Source organism: Cricetulus griseus, chromosome 2 (assembly GCF_003668045.3).
Source record: "Cricetulus griseus strain 17A/GY chromosome 2, alternate assembly CriGri-PICRH-1.0, whole genome shotgun sequence".
Classification (NCBI taxonomy): domain Eukaryota; kingdom Metazoa; phylum Chordata; class Mammalia; order Rodentia; family Cricetidae; genus Cricetulus; species Cricetulus griseus.
Window position 1 is genome coordinate 455,267,873 of NC_048595.1, and position 16,759 is coordinate 455,284,631.

Sequence of the window (16,759 nt, forward strand, 5' to 3'; positions counted from 1 at the left end):
GACGTTGGAATTCAGACATACAGGACACAGAAACAGCCCTGAGCAAAGAAGCAGAACAAGTGTCAACTCCTGGGCTGTGCTCCACATGAGGCGTCCCCATGAAGGTGCCTGCCTCTAGCTAACTTAAACAGCAGACCAGCCACCTGATATCCCGGGTGGCTGATGTGCTTGCCCCATGAATACCCACAACTGCATAGCCCTGCCATTGTGCCCGCAGTCTTGCCTTGGTCTGAATTTGACAGATGTACCCCCTCAATGGCTGCACTGACACATGCATCATCTACCACAGTCAGAGCTAATTCCAGACTGTGGCCTGGCCACTCAACCCACTGAACAGCAACCTCTCCTGCTTCCATCAACCTGGCCAGGCAAGTGAACATGTCATAATGTCTGGCTACTGTGAGCCACAGGCTGTGGCAGAGACACTCTGGTGAAACAGCTACAGCTACATCTCTTTTCACCCCAGCAGCCTCATCCTCCCATGGCTTGGAGGGCTAACAGTGTCCAACGGCCACTTGGAAGATATCCGAGAAAACAGGGAAGTGCAGATCCTGGTCAGCTTCGAGACTTCTTTCAAACAAGAATCCCATCAAGCCCACCCAATTCAGTAAGAGGGCGCACGCGCCTCGTTCAGCTTTCCTCTCTGTAGCCAAGTGGTCTCTCTCTCTCTCTCTCTCTCTCTCTCTCTCTCTCTCTCTCTCTCTCTCTCTCTCTCTCTCCCTCTCTCTCACCCTCCCTCCGCGTGTGTGTGTGTGTGTGTGTGTGTGTGTGTGTGTGTGTGTGTGTGTGTGTGAATTCTTTCTGTCCTCTATAGAACTCCCCCAGACACACAGACAACAGTGACGGGAAGATAGGCGAGTCACAATAGCTGGACCTTGGTAGCCATCGCCCAACGAGTGTGAGCGTGGGTGCAGACCCTCAGTGCTAGCATTTTAACTCCTCCTGCTTCCAGCTGACACAAATTTGTCAAATGCTCTCCCATCTGCTCTTCAGTCTCCACAGAGGTGTCGGGGTGGCATAGTGGACACCTCAGGAGGTGGTTGGGGGTATTCATGCAGCTTGCCTATTCACCAGGGCAAACAAATAGGCCGAGGCTGGGGGCTGGGTGTGCCCACCAACTCAGGTGACAGAACCTCTGTGGCCTGGAGTCACTCCAGCTGCCGCAGACGTGGGAGGCAGGGCGGACACCAACTTGCCATCCCCCTAGATCAGTTTCCCCTCGGCTTGACAGATGGTTTATACCTAGGGTTCTAACTCAGGCTTCCACACGCCAGAGGGGATTCCAGACCCGGCACACAGAACCTGGTAATAACAGTAAGGCCAGTCTGGGGCTCGTACTCAGTGGCAGCTACACAGAACCACCAGTGACAGCCATGGGTGGGGGCTTTGTGCCTCCGGGTTAGCTGGATGGAGGAGTTCACGTTGCTGAAACAACAAGACCAGGATGCAGTGGGAGCGTGCATGGGGGCCTCCTGATGCAAGCGATACGGCAGGGACCCCCCCACCCCCGTATGGTTAGAAGTCAGGGGGCACATGGCCAGGGCAGGGTCTGCACCTTCATAGGTTTGTGTTGGACATTTGATGTCACTTAAAATTTACAGTCTGCATGCTGACTACTTCTGAAATCAGTAGAAGCAAATAAGACTTAAAAACACAGTAATAGTTTGAGAGAGAGAGAGAGAGAGAGAGAGAGAGAGAGAGAGAGGGAGGGAAGGATAGAGGGAGGGAGGGAGGGGGCCCGGGTTATCGAAAGCAAATGGCTCATAGCCTTTATCTGGACACAGAGAACATGCTGCTGTGAATGGCAAAGCAGCTGGTGGAGTGACAGCTAAACTGTGTGTGGCATCTCTGTGTCAGATACCAATTGGCTTCCTGCGAGTTCATATGTGTAAACGGCACAAAGAAAATAAAATACCAAAATCTCTCAGAGAATCCGAAACTCTCCTAGTTGCTGATGAGGCAACCAAGGCCCAAAGCACTCAAAAGTCCCAGACCCACGGAAACAGAGCAGTAAAGACACACATACAGATGACTTCCAGAGACCAAGCCCACAGGTACGCGTTGCATTGCCTAGGGAAGACCAGGGAAGGGCAGGACCATGCCCAGGCAACTCTGCCGGCTGTGTGGAAAACAGATGGCAGAGACTGCCAAGGAGACCATCATTTAGAGCCTCCAAGATCACAGAAAAAATAAAGATGGGAGGAGCTGAAAGCAAACCTCCAGAGAGACAGGATGCGATGGAGAGGACATGGATCCATCCACAGAGGGGAGAATGGCGCACTCAGAGAGGACATGGATCCGTCCACAGAGGGGAGAATGGCGCACTCAGAGAGGACATGTATCCATCCATCCACAGAGGGGAGAATGGCGCACTCAGAGAGGACATGTACTGTCCACAGAGGGGAGAATGGTGAACTCCGAGCGCACAGACTGTCAAGGAGGGAGCCACAGACATGAAGGGTAGCAGCTACCGTCTGTGTCCTTTGGGGATCACAGCAGGAAGGAGAGTGACAACAAATCAGGTCCCCATGTAGCAGGAGCGATAGTTCATGAATGCAGTGGTTTTCTGAAGGGCCTGTAAGGTTTCCTCGGACCTTTTAAAAACTGGTCTTTTCAAGCACTCCTTTGGACATGGCATACGAAGTTCTTATCACAAGACATATAACCAGACACTAATCTACGAAATAAATAATCCAATAGCATCTATTTACTGTAAATTATTTTGGAGAGTACCAAGAAACACTGCATCAAAATGGTGGGACCTTAAGAGCAAAATATTCCCAGTTTAGCAATCAATTTCACTTACCTTTGAAGATTTCCCTTGCGACTTTCTTCTTCTTCCTGTAAAAAAAACCAAAACAAATGTTTGTCGGAATCAGTCGATTTTGACTTCCGAGGAATCCTGCCTTCACTGAAGTGACTTGTTTTGTTCTGGCCCCTTCAGATGTGGTTTAAAATCATCACTGAGGCTAAGCTGTAGGCATATGCCTGGAGCCCTTTGAAGTCTAACAGTAAAAGCAGCGTATTTAGCATCATGGTATGGTGGGAGCTTTTGTAGTCTCCCCAGGGAGGGAGAGGCCTGCCTGAGTGAGCAAGCCTGACTATAAAGCTTGTTGAGTAAATGGCTCTCCTGCATTCCCATAGAGGACTTCCCTGCTGTATGGAGTTCACAGAACTGGCAATCTGGAGTAAGTGCCAGTGTGCGTATGTTGGTGCAGAAGTGGAGGGTAGCAGAGTTGAGCAGAGACTTGGGAGACCGATGTCCTCTGGTCCAAATCTTGCTTTGGAGGTTGGTACGGGTGGCATCTTTGGGCAGGGACTCCTGCTTGCTTTTGAACATCTCTAATTAGGACTAGAGGTAGACAAACAGGAACTTCCCCTTAAGAACAGCAAGAGCTGTGCTGGCAAACAATAACACAAAGGCAAAGGTTGTCTGTCTATTGAAAAAAGACTTGCATGCTGACGTGGTTTGGAAGAAACTCTTGACAGTAATGAACCGTGTCCCCTGGGACAGTCATACTGAAATGTGCCCTTCCTCAGACAGCAAGCCTTTGTTTCCGCCTACACAGAGGAGTAGGGTTCTCACTTGGTTCTTTCGCTCTCTCTGCTACAAAGGAGAACCACGGAGATTGCCTGCCCACCAAATGGTGGTGCCGACCTACCAATGGACGTTCTGCCGACCTGATACCCACACTGCTGAGGGTAAGGCATTTGACTCCACTGAGATGACTGATGTATGTGGTGGAGCATCGCTTAAATACAAAAACTTGTAACCTAAATACTTCAAAATCTGAGAAATTGTTGACATTTGTGTCACACACAAAATACACATAAAGATAAAATCGCCTTTAGGCTACAGGGACAAAGTGTATATGAAACTTAAATGATTCCTGCTTTTGAATGGCGTCCTATCCCGAGGATACGTAAATGTCCCAACCTCAGGAAAAATTGGAAATCTGAAACCCTATGGTTTCAGCATTTTGAACCAGGGACCATTGGCTCACGTAATGTCCCCATACTTCAACACTATCTGAGGCAAGTCTACTGACTGGACTTGTTCTTGAGAGTTTTCATGTTACAAGGGACCCTAGCCCAGCGTTTCTAAACCCAGAACAAGATGGCGAAGTTAGCCTGACCACAGCAGGGGCAGGGGCAGGCCCACCATTGGTAAGAGTTCACTTGGCTCAATGCACAGGTTGTCTGGGGAACTTGCCGGGAGGGAATCTGCCAGACACTGGCTCCATCTAATGACTGCTCCCTCCTACTATTAGGAACCTCGGAGGACAAACCCAGGCTGACCTCGGCAAGGCAGGTCCTGAGGGGTGGCAGACCCTCTGGTTCATCATCCAGGGACAAAGTGTCCAAGTACAGGTTCTCGCTGGCCGAACACCTGTCTGACTCCTTTAGTTTGGAAAGCGGCCGGTCTTCAAATGGGATGGATTCAGTGTCTGCACAGGGCCACATGGACACCGGTCGGGGAGCACGGAGGCCTCCATGGTGTGGAAAAAGGTGGCTGTTGTCTTCCTTTTGACCACAGAGGAAACTGCCGTTTCTCCGGGGACTGTTCTCTTTCTGTAACTGAGTGACAAAAATGGAAATAATCAGCCTCCCTTTCCAGTATGACAATTTTTCTAAGACCGCCCTCTCTCTGCTACTTTGAATTGCTTATGTTTACCTGAAAAGACTTGGCTGGAAGCAGGTGTTCTTAAGGTCATGACCTCAGGTTCAAAATGCCCCACAATATCACAAATACGTTCTAAAGAAAAGCACAATTTACCAGCACTGCAGAATCTTCCTGACGAAAATACTATATTTTGATGGGTTCTGCTGTTGTCTTCTTTGTTTCTGTTGTAGTCATATAATGTTAATCAATTATTGTGCTCATGGGAAATTAGACAAGGTTTTTTCTTTAAGTTTAATGGGAATGAACATTGTGTTCAGTACTTTCTTTTGCAATTCCCTCCAGAACTTTAGTTATGCTCCGTGGGATACTGCCATGGATGGCAGACTCCTGAAGTGAACCCCATTTCCCTAACTGACCCAAGTCAGATAACAAATTCTATATATAACCCAAGCGACTGAACTGGATTGTAGTCATATGGTGCTAAAGACAACTTTAACTTTGCTCGAGAGTTAAAACTTAGCTATAAAGATGCCTAAAGATCTGGCACACTTCTCGGCCTGACTTGGTAAACTGAAGTGGCAAAGACGGGTCACTTGGGGTGTTGATGACAGAGCTGGGGATGCAGTTAGTAGGGTAGCACTTCCCTGGCATGTGCAACCCAGCACCTCAGGAAGGCAGGGGCTGCAGCTGTGGATGTGTGGCTTGCTGCTTTGTAAGCAAAAGTGATTTCCCAACTCTTGCCCAGATCAGTGGAGGTGTGCGGACAGGTGAGCCCACCGAGGGGCCTGGCATGTGCCACTCACTGGGCAGATAAGAGTGGGGGGGCGGTATTTGATCAGAGAACTGTATAAAAATCACGGAGGACCGATGGGATGCCCCAGGGGTGTGGCTCTCGGGCTTCGCCTCTCTTCTTGACCGCCCCTCTCTTTCTAAACACTTATGGAAAGTGCAATCGAGGCTCAAAGCTGGTCTTGCCTAGGACTTGGTAATATGGTAAATGCACACTCTCCTAGATTGACTGTTCTCTTGACTAAGGAAAACTATCAAACTGTCAGAATGATATCTGTACTTCACTGGAAAGTGAGGCCAGCACAAGATTTCCAGTCCTCAAGCGCTGAGATGGTGGAGGAAGTTCTGGATTAAAAAAAAAAAAAAAAACCCTCCAGACTGGTTTTTAAAAGCATCTTTGCCGGCTGCATCTCTGAAACCTAATCTGAGCCTACAGAGTTTGCAGAATCCCGGCAAAAGGGCCCTCAGCTCATCTTTCTAACTTTAAATGTCCCTGAACGCTATTGTTAGTCTATGAGAAAGACAGAGATGGCAGCAGCAAAATCTTAGATGCCAGCCTGCGGCAGGTTCGCTGTTTAATTTAGGGAATAGTCAGATCATGGCAGATTTGAACTCAGCCCCCTCAACTCTCTCCTCCCCTTTCCTAATGACACATTTCTTCACAGTTCCTTTAATGATGCTAAATGCTTTACTTAAAATTATATATATATGTATATATGGAAAGCTTTTTATTATATTTCTCTAATGCATGTCAGTGCAGTGGAGTTTCAACACATGGCCATCTCCCAAGTTATTTTGAGCAAAAGTATTAAAATGCAAGAATCACATTGGAAGCTGTAAATGTGCACCGAGGGTGTGTGTGAAGGGGAGAAGGAACGACTAAAGAGGAGAGCTATGAGCAAACACTCTCCAACTCAGTAAAGTGGGGTTTCAAAAATAAACGCAGGCAGCCAGCAGCAGTTTGCACTGGGGCTGCCGAGTATCAGATTTCCTAAAAAAAAAAAAAAAAAAAAAAAAAAAAAAAAAAAAAAAGAGCCGAAGCGGCCAGAGCAGGCAGTGCCCACTTCTGACATGGATGCCTGTGTGCTGCAGTAATCGTCTAATGGGTTCTTAACGGGTAGGGTTTCCTGGGGCCGCACACCTACTGTACTCGGGATCTCGCAGCAGAGCGACATTTAATGCAAATAGAAAACTTAACAGGTTTGTATTTCAAATAATTGAGCACAACAAAATCTCAAGAGTGTCACCTTACAACCAGATGAAAAGAAAAAGGTCTCCTCATGCACAGTTTTTAGAGGATAGGCTGGCTGGCTGCTCAGGTTCTAAAGCGAGCTGGCTTGAGAAAGTTAACCGGAAGGAGAATTGGTGACACGCAACTGTTCCTTTTTCAGCTCCCTAAATACGAGTATAGAGACATTCTGTGACAGGGACCTGGGAGCTGACTGGTCCTATGGAGAGTTCTGGTGTGGCTCCATAAAAGTCAACTAACCCCCAATCAAACGTGGGCCGAGATGAGAGTTCTGCTAGAACAGATGAGAGGCCTCAGCCACATTCCCACAGCCATTCGCCACAAAAACAGCCTCATGCGGTGTAGAAACTATGCAGGAGGTTAGTGACACCAGGCGGGCATGGAACACGTGCTCTGGAAGTGGAAAATGGATTTACTGCTGCTTCTTTCACTGTCCCTATCAGGTTATCACAGCCAAGGTTACGCAGCTTCCCTGGGGGTCAAATATCAAGTGGACACTGTAAGGAATATTCAGTTACATTTCTGGCTCATCTATGGAATGTGCAGCGAGACATCAAACCAGCAAGCAACTGGACGAAACCTGTGCGTGTCTCCACTTGTGCATACATCTCCATGGGCCATCTGGTCAACCTCCTCTTTCAGCTAATGCTTCTGGCTACTGCATTAGTTTTCAAGTTGGGCAGCAAGATTCATAACACCCTCTACAATGCCGACTACTCCAGTGGGAAGGCTAGATTTATTTCCCAAAGCCACGTCTACATGTATGCAGCATCCTTCCATTGTGGACCCATCTGACAAGCAGGGAACCCTGCAGGCACCCAAGGTCTACAGCACAGGTGTGAGGGCCAGGTGAACACCGGAAACACCAGGTTGCTGCAGCATCGAATACTCGGAAATGAAGTTCAGCTCTTGGTCCTTGTTATCATTCCCCCAAACAGTATTAAAGTGAAGTGACAGTTCAGCCCCAGGTCACCATTGCTTCAGAAACTGAGTGTTATCAGATGTGTCTGACCAAGTTTTTCTCGTTCCCTAAAGAAAAACAGAGGCCTCAGATTCCTGCTTAGCTGACAGTGTAAATTTCAAAACTGAAGAACCCTGTGACAGTATCAACAAGCAGCAATGACCAGGCAAAAGGGGATGCCCAAAGGCCCATGACAGGGGACACAGTGGCCTCACAGGGTATGGCAGGGACACTTGAGGTGAGCAATACAAAGCAGTGGCCAAGAAGGATGGACCCTAGTACCAGGTTGCTAAGGCTTCCTTGTTTCCTAGGAGATAAAACACTGCCCCTTGGAGGGAGGAGGAGAGAGCTTCATACAACTTGCAGGGCCCAAGAAGCACAGAAAGTTATAGGATTCACCAAGAGCCTCCCCCACCCCCCAGGTTACATAAGCAGTAATAGTTGTGGAGGAAGGAGCTGCCAGTAGGTTGAGCTGCCTGCAGTTTGTGCACCGGAGATGTGGTTCCCATGAGTCATTGTGCTACGGTGAACTTCTCAGCGGGGTTTCCACCTGGGAGCCACCCAGGCTCCTTAAGTAACCCTTCATGGTGCTGTAAGTAACCCCCCAAAACTCAACGGCTCACTAAACTAGATCTGGGTGGAATCATTCTTGGTCTGAATCAGAGCTCCATCTGAGGCGGAGGCATCTGTTCATATCTCCTAAGAAAAAGCCAAGTTGGGTGTGATAAATTGGTGATCGTTCTATAAGAATACACGCTACTGTTAGCTCTGACGTTTTGCTTCACGGCAGACCCACTCACTCAATGAAGCACAGATGCTAGGCACAATCTGCCAGCTTCTTCACAGTGCTGTATTTCCAGACCCCACAGGAAACGGTGACTCTCCTCTCGGTAGTATTTGGAGAATTTTGAAATGGAGCCATATCAAATATTAGCAAGGTGACTCACTGGTGATCAAACCCAGAAAGGCCTGTGCTCCTTCTTCTGTCCTTTCTCCCTCTCTACAGTTTCTAAGTTAAAGTCTCTGGGTCATTTTTAAATCACTTGGTTCATTTTTGCGTCCCTCCTTATGCAAATTTAAACTTGAATTCACCTTTGCCATTCAACCTTAGCTGGGGAACCTTTATCCTGGGTACCATTTTTAACTGATTGATGTTTCTTGAGGCTTTGGGCATTCACAAGAGTGACCAATTGAAAGAGGCAAGGTATCTGTGGGGTAGGAATATAGCCAGGGAGAAATTCAAAGCCCTCTTCCCAGGGTGATGTGATAACTTAATTTGCACGTCACACCGGGCCTTCTGCGGCTATGTAAACTGCACCAAGCGCACGCAATTCGGAAAATGACTATCCAGGCGGCAGGGAAACAGCTCCCTCTGCTCTCCCCACATCCATCTGAGTTTGTTTATTGGAAGATGATGAGTTACCAGATACCTCCCTTGGTTCTTGTCCTATCTAATCACAGCTCAGCAATACCCACAGCAGACGCAGTAGACAGTCAGCGAACAATGACTTCTGACTCAATTTGCTAATTACTTCACTAATGGTAACGATTCCATTCAGGCTGTAGCCATCACTGTGACTATGCCTCCATGGCAATCCTAAGTGTTAGCTTACTCTGGGGCAGAACTCACTGAAGATAACCCGAAATAACCTCACCTTTCCATTTTAATCTTCAAATCCCTTTTAAAGGTCCCTTCCTAGCCCCTGCACATGTATACAAAGGCAAGTTGCCTACAAACTCTGCAATGAAAAGGCGTGTGTCACGTCAAGGTGTGGTGACTCATTTGCCTTGACTGTCAACTTCACTGGGTTGAGAAAAGTCTAGATAGTAATGCTGACCTGGGTGTGTTCGTAGTGACCTTTCAATTAAGGCCACTACACTCTGGGGGCTGTGACCTAATAAGTGAAACAATTCCTAGACAAATTCAAAGTTGATGGCATTATTGGAAGGTGGTAGAAGATAAAAGAGGGGGGTCTAGTTGGATGAAGGAGGTCCCTGGGCTGTGCCCTTGCAGCCACAGCTTGCCCAGTCCTTCTGTATTATTCTCTGGGCTTCCTGTCCACCAAGAGATGAAGAAGCTCCTCTACCATGCGCTCCAGCCACCATGTACCATCCAAGCCATGGCACGGAGAGGCCACTGACTGCCGAGATGCTAACCACACCTTTTCAGTTGCTCTCGCCACTACACAAAACTAACTAATACACGAAGCACGGGAGTAGACCCCCTGCCACAGGAAACCTAGCATTTCTCACTCTCCCTCTGCATGCCCTCAACAGAAAGCAGGCGACAGCGGCACACCCACCTGCTCCACCCGCCACAGCAGCTCCTCCTTCTGTCGCCCCCACTCCTGCCGCTCGCTGTCCAGACGCTCCAGCAGCTCCACCTTCTCACGGTTCCAGTTCTTCTCTCTGTGATGGATCTGCCAGCGCAGGTCCATGACCAGGCCATGGCTGTCAGCCAGCAGCTTCTGGTGGACCTCTCTCTCCTTCTTCAAGGCCCCTTTGCCCTCGACAGAGGAGTCGAGCTCTCCCAAGCTCTTCTCAGCCTTCTCTTCCAGCTGCCAAAGAAGGACAAGACTCAGGACCATCCTCTTTGAAGTCCATCAGTGGAGGAAAAAAGAAACCTCGGAATACCTACACACGATCCCAGGGTGGGGACTTAAGCCAAGTGGGACTGATCCCGTGGGAAAGCAGAACGAATTTCATATTAAAGCCCAAATGAAGAAAGTCAGGTGTAAAACCTCATAGATGGTTGGGCACAGCTCTTACAGACTCCTCGGCTGCACCTCCTAGTCTAAGCCACTCTGTACAGCTCCTTGTAGGTGACACCGTGCTTAGTCCAGTATCTTTGGTCCCTAGCTGGGATGACAATGGAGCCCAATATTCTTTAATAAGCATTTGTGTCAAATAGACAGGGGTGAAATATAGAAACCAGAGAACTATGGGAGAAGAAACTGGTAGGAACCAGAGAGAAAAGACACGCCACGCAAAGGCAGGCAACAGGTCTTTCTCTTCCTCTGGGTACCCAGGAAGCATCCTGTTTTTCCTACACGTTCTTGGTTCCTAGAACCATGACCCATCACTGCACACGGTGCTCCACCGTTACACAAGACTTCTCACCGGAAACTACAGGAGTCAGATGACAATGGGCACCTGTAAGCAGCTGAGGCAAAAGTTCAAACTGGATAAATGTGCTTGTTGGCTCCTGCGAACTTGACACAAGCCTACACAGATCTGGGAAGAGGGCATCTTAATTAAGAAAAAATGCCTCTCTAAGATTGGCCTGCAGGCAAGCAGGGGTGATATTGTCTTGATTGATAATTGATGGGGGAGGGGTCAGCCCATTGTGGGCGAGGCCATCCTTAGGCTGGGGGTCCTATGGGCTGAGCGAGTCATGAGAAGCAAGCCAGTAAGCAGCTCTCACTCACCCATGTCCTCTGCATCAGCTCTTCCTGCCTCCAGTGTCCACCATGACTCCCTTCATGGTGGACAGTGATGTGGAGTGTAGACTGAAATTAACTCTTTCCTCCCCAAGTTGCTTTTGGCCAGGGTGTTTGATCAGAGAAGTAGAGACCTAACTAAGACACTAAAATTCTAAACTTCAAAAATCAAAGGAGAAACCCTACGCAACACACAATAAAACAAAAACAAGATTTGCCAGCAGACCTCCCTTCCAGACTGACAGGGGAGGTTCTTCAAACAGAAGGAATATGGGACCAACACTTATATCTACCCAAAAAGGCACAATGGAAATAGCAGACATCGGTATAAAACTCATCTCCTCCATTTAAATTGACTTTATTTATTTATTTATCTTTTTGGTTTTTCGAGACAGGGTTTCTCTTGGCTTTGGAGCTGTCCTGGAACCAGCTCTTGTAGACCAGGCTGGTCTCGAACTCCCAGAGATCCGCATGCCTCTGCCTCCCGAGTGCTGGGATTAAAGGCATGCGCCACGACCGCCTGGCCTTAAATTGACTTTAAACATCACCTGTTGTCTGAATCAAAAAAAAAAAAAAAGACAGATGTGACACATTTGTGTTTACAGTGTATCCAGAAGTAAACAGTGATGGATCCCAGTACTCAGATATGCTGGCTAGAGAAGAGGAACCCTCAGCTGAGGAACTGCCTGTCAGGCTGGCCTGTATGGATGTCTGCAGGGGATTTTCTATTCAGAGAGCCTAGCAGCTTATGCCAGGTCGCTAAGGATTTACTCACCAGAATGGAAAGGCTGTGATTTGCTTTGTTTCCCCCCACACCAGAGATGCAGCTGTGGGCCTCACACATGCTAGGCAAGTGCTTTTATTTGGAAATGGGTTCTGGTTTCTTACGAAGGGTGACGTCAGACTTGAGACCCCACCCCTGCCTCCGCTTTCCTACAGATAGTACAAACCAAGCCCAGCTAAGTAAAGACTATCCTGTCTGTTGCTGGATCCTCAGTATTTAGAGCAAGGCTTAGTTTGGAAGAAAAACAAAAATAAAATAGAATTTGGGTGCCACTGAAAATATCTAGGTTTTTGGTTTGTATTTAAGTAGAAGAAGGCCAATCTGGGGTGACAGGTCAGATGGCATTAGCTGCCATTCACTGATCCTATACTGTGACTGTTGAAGAAGCGTCCTGAATGGGTGGGGCGGAACATGAACAGCCTGCGGTACTACCCGGCTTCTGAACTTGAGGTGCTAACTCCTTTCCTGGCAGGAAGGAACTCTTCTCCCGAGGCTTTTTGTAGCCAACACACGGGTGGATCTCAGGCTCCTCTGAGACAAAGATGCGATGTCTGAAAGTGGCCAGCACCAACAAGTGTGTCTTCCTTCTTAACTACACAGATCCCCCACACCAGTGACACTTCTAAGGGATTTCATGGCAGCTCTGGAAGAGCATCCGTGTACACTTCTTCCCCATACATAGCTCAGGGCAGACTAGATTCCAGGATGAGCACAGCATCTGGTAGGAAGCCCTTGCCTGGGCAGCCAGGGATCATAACAGCACCACGGTTCTACCATTTCTCAGGTTTGGCCTGAACGACTCTCTTCCCGAAGGACTGAGCCCTAACCCTGACGTGGGAGGCTGGGGCAGGTGAGCCTGTGAAGTCTGATGGCAGATGGCAGCAGGGGTGTCCAGGTGAGTGGCAGTGGAGGCGGACTTGGGAGGTACCCTGAGTCAGGTGGTGGTCAGGTGATCTTGAAGGGTACCTGGAGGCCATGTGGCAGAACCGAGAACGTGGGGACTCCTAGGAGTGACGGGCCCCTTTTCATCTTTTATCACGATTGAGGTTATTTGCAAGGCATCTCCTTCTTAGGGAACTTTTTCCTCTCATGACTGAACCAATCCACATAAAATCTTAATTACTTTATAGTTTGCTTCACAACAAAGGCTAAAAATTTTATGACACACACACAGACCTTGTTCCTGACTTATGACCTGGAAGCACCTTGGAGCAGCAGACACTGTATGGGAGACACCTGGAGAAGCTGAGTTTGGCAAAGGCTGCTGCTTCCCATGGGCTGGGCCACATCCCCAAGGCTGGGCTGTAAATCCCTGCTGGAAGGGGTCACATGGGCTTGTCCCATGCTAGCACTGGCTCAGTTAGAAGCAAGCTGCCCCTTCTGGGCCTCGGTTTCCTTGGTATAAAAAGGAAATTGGACTCGACAGGGTTTCCAAGCCATGAGCGGAAGCTCTTTTCAGTATTCCAAAAATTCTCAGGGGCGGCAAGTCACTTGTTGTCTTTTTTCAGAGGTGACAAAAACAAACAAACAAACAAACAAACAAAAAAAACAACAGAAACAAAAACCATAGTCTGAAGCCAGTGCGATGGCACACACCTTTTATCTTAGCACTTGGGAGGCAGAGAGGCAGGTGAATCTCTGTGTGGCCAGCCTGGTGGACAGAGCAAATTCCAGCCCAGCCTGGTCTACACAACAAGTTCCAGTCCAGCCCGTGCTACACAGTGAGATCATGTCTCAGAAAGAAAGCGACAACAAAACCCTCTACTCTGGCTTCCTGTGGTCCGGAACAGTCCGCTATACTTGGAGGGACAGCTCCAGGCTGCCAGTCCTTTGATGGGGCTCCTCCATATCCTTGTTTAGCGCCAACAGAACAAATAACCCAACAAAATGCTACTGGTGAAGGCATAGTTTGCCCTTGGGAAGGAGCCTACTGGGAACAGAGGGACTTAAGTGAGGCACTTCACTGGCAGCCTCAAGCCCTGCTCCCCCCTGCCCACACCCCATCACCAGGGTTGCTGGGGAGACCTCACTGTCCTCTTCCCCACCCACCCTGGACAGGGTAGAGTGGCGCAGCGTTGAGGAGGAGGCCCCTAAGGGGCAGGTACCTGCTCCAGGCGGCACTTGAGCCCTGCCCACTCCACGTCCCAGGCGGCCTTGTCGCTGGCATACTGCTGCTGCAGACGTAGCCGGGCATGCTCGTCCTCCCGAAGCTCAGAACGGAAGTCCTCCAGCAGGGCCTTGAGGGCCCTGAACAGCTGCTGGTTTTCCACCACCTGTGGGGACAGAGCCAGGGAATGTCACCCAAGAGCGTCTCTTAGACGGGAAGCAGAGGCTCAGTGAGTGGGGCTGGAGCACCTGCCAGGTTCCCGGCAGAAGGCACCGATGGGTGGGGTCCACCATCACCAAATATGGGCAAGATGATCCCCACCCTGGCCAGAGGCCTCCTGAGGCCAAGGCCCTGAGCAGCTGTGTTCAGAGGCTGTACCTCAGGTTGTGGGCACCTGCAGCACAGGGGCTCTCGAGCCTGAGGGTTAGCTTAGAATTAAGAACTTGCCAAACAAAGGCCATTGTGAGCCCTAAAAGCCAGGCTGTGGGGACACACTGTGGGACTTTAGATATCCAGGCTCTGAGTTGGACTGGCTGCTATGGCACACCATCACTCCAGTGCTGGTGACTGAACTGGAAGCAACCAGGGAGGACCTTGTGGCTGTCAGAGACACAGGGCAGTTGCTCTCTGACTCTTGGTTACTAAGAGGCGATGACAATGACAGGCAAGGGGGGTGGGAGGGAGCTTTTGCTCAACTTACTCTCACAGTGCCTGCTGATTCCAAGACTGGACTGTCATTACCTTATTATTGTTTGTGCTTCACATAAAAGCTATTAGGCTTTCCAGACCCTGCCCAGCCTTTGAAGGCTCACTTCAGAACTCTGGTTTCTGTTGTAGTGTGTGTCGGCGTGGTCGTTATATCACCAAGTGTGGCACACAGAGTGGTAAGCTCTATCACCATTTCTTTCTTTTTTTTTTTTTTTTAATTTTCTGATGGTGAACACCAATAATTTACTTGTGACAAAAGGCACTCAGAGTAGAATTCAGTTAACATCTGCAAACTTTGGCAGATAGAAAACTTTAAGCTCTGCAGTCCCTCCAGCTATGTAACTGTTTCCCTGATCCTCAGGAAGACGGATGCTCATGAACACTCCACGTCAAAAGTACCCTCCGAGGAAGCTAAGTGCGAACACAAGGGCAGCTGACTAGGAAGAGTTGCTGCCAGAGTCCTTTCAGAGACACACACCTTCGGAAGGGTGCAGGGGTGGCACAAGGGCTAAGAGGTCTGGTTGTTCTTCCAGTGGACCAGGGTTTGGTCCCCAGAAACCACGTGGTGGCTCACACCATCTCCAACTTCTGTGCTGGGGGTGCAGCGCCCTCTTCTGGTCTCTGTGAGTACTACATGCACGTGGTGAGGATATACTTGCAGGCAAATTCCCCATCAACATAAACAAGAAAAACACATTTCCACATAGGATTTTCTGAAGAATGATATGTGTCAGGAGAGATTTATTTCCACTTTTAGGTCTTTAAATGAAAATGGCTACCTTTTGAATCCAATGGAATGTAGGTGGAAAATAACCACAATAATTTTGATCCAGTCTTTGGATCAGTCAGCCATTTACATGGAAGAAAACATAGTAAACCATACATGTAATACATGTAATCAACACTTCTCCAAGAATCCCAAATCATGTAAAGGCTCAGCCTGCGATGGCTCAGCCTCTGTCACATGACCACTAAAGACATCACAATCGGCTTCACAGCCTCTTTGCAGATGGAAAATTACTTTCTCTGGAAGCAAAGTGGGCACTTTTTCTTTCGCATTAGCAGATATTGGACCCGACAAAAATTAAGCCTTAATGTTTCTATGCACACTTGGGTTCAACTCATCAACGTGATACCCCATGATCTCAGACCAGTATTCGTTACCATAGAATGAGTTCCAAAGGCAGCCAGTGAGAGCGAGCGAGCCTTGTTATCATAATCATCTAAGAGCCATGTGAGGTGTAGCAGGAAGCTAGGACAGCTTCTGCCATGAACACAAAACTTTCATGTCAACATTTTTGGAGACTCTTATGCCAAGGATAGGCATGGTTCTAAAAGGCTTCTGTGCACACACGTAAATCCAGTAATGACAGCTACTACTACTTATCGTTTCTCTCCTTTTTATTTTATCTATTTTACGTGGATGTGTGTTTAGCCTGCATCTATGTCAGTGTACCACTTGCACAGTTAACAGATGGCTGTGAACCACCACGTGGGCACCGGGAATTGAACCTGGGTCTTCTGGAAGAGTATCCATCTCCCCTACTTGTCCTTTCTTATGGGCCAGGATTGTGCTAACTCACTCATCCACATGACCTTTTATCTCCTACCAAATCTTGATGCATTTTATAGAGGAAGAACTAAAGCTCAGGACAAACATGTATGCCAAGGTCCCACTCTCTAGAATATAACTTGGGTCATCTCCACCATGGATGGACAACCAAAGCCAGAAACATTTAAAATGTCACATTACAAAGTGCTCAGCTGTTTTCGTTTCATTGGGGAAGCCATTCTATCTGAGAAACTGTCAGAAATAATGTAACAGTTGAGCCAACAAAAAAGTCATCTTTCTCCAGTCTTTTTGATGCCCTTTGCTAGGATAGGTTTCAAGACAGAAAGATGATCCAAAACAAGGAAAAAGGCAAAAGTATCAATCCTGGGAGGTACTCTGTGAGTTCAATGCCAGCCAGGGCCACAGAGTGACGACTCTGGCCCATGAAGACTTCTTGATCTGGAAAGTCATTTGCACACAAGAGCTTTTTGAGCCTTTCATGCCAGAGCCTAAATATGCAACTTTTTTTTTTTTTTTTTGGTTTA

General features: G+C 48.4%; 1 protein-coding gene across 1 annotated transcript in view; it reads right to left on the bottom strand.

Moving 5' to 3' along the window:
* Mtcl1 (microtubule crosslinking factor 1) overlaps positions 1-16,759 on the bottom strand; it is a 116,343-nt gene that overhangs the window by 10,471 nt on the left and 89,113 nt on the right. Inside the window, 5 exon segments of the mRNA XM_035441173.1 lie at positions 1-38; positions 2,807-2,841; positions 4,300-4,578; positions 9,927-10,181; positions 13,953-14,120. The exon segment at positions 1-38 is cut by the window's left edge and continues 1,502 nt beyond it. Of these exon segments, the coding sequence (XP_035297064.1) occupies positions 1-38; positions 2,807-2,841; positions 4,300-4,578; positions 9,927-10,181; positions 13,953-14,120 (775 nt within the window).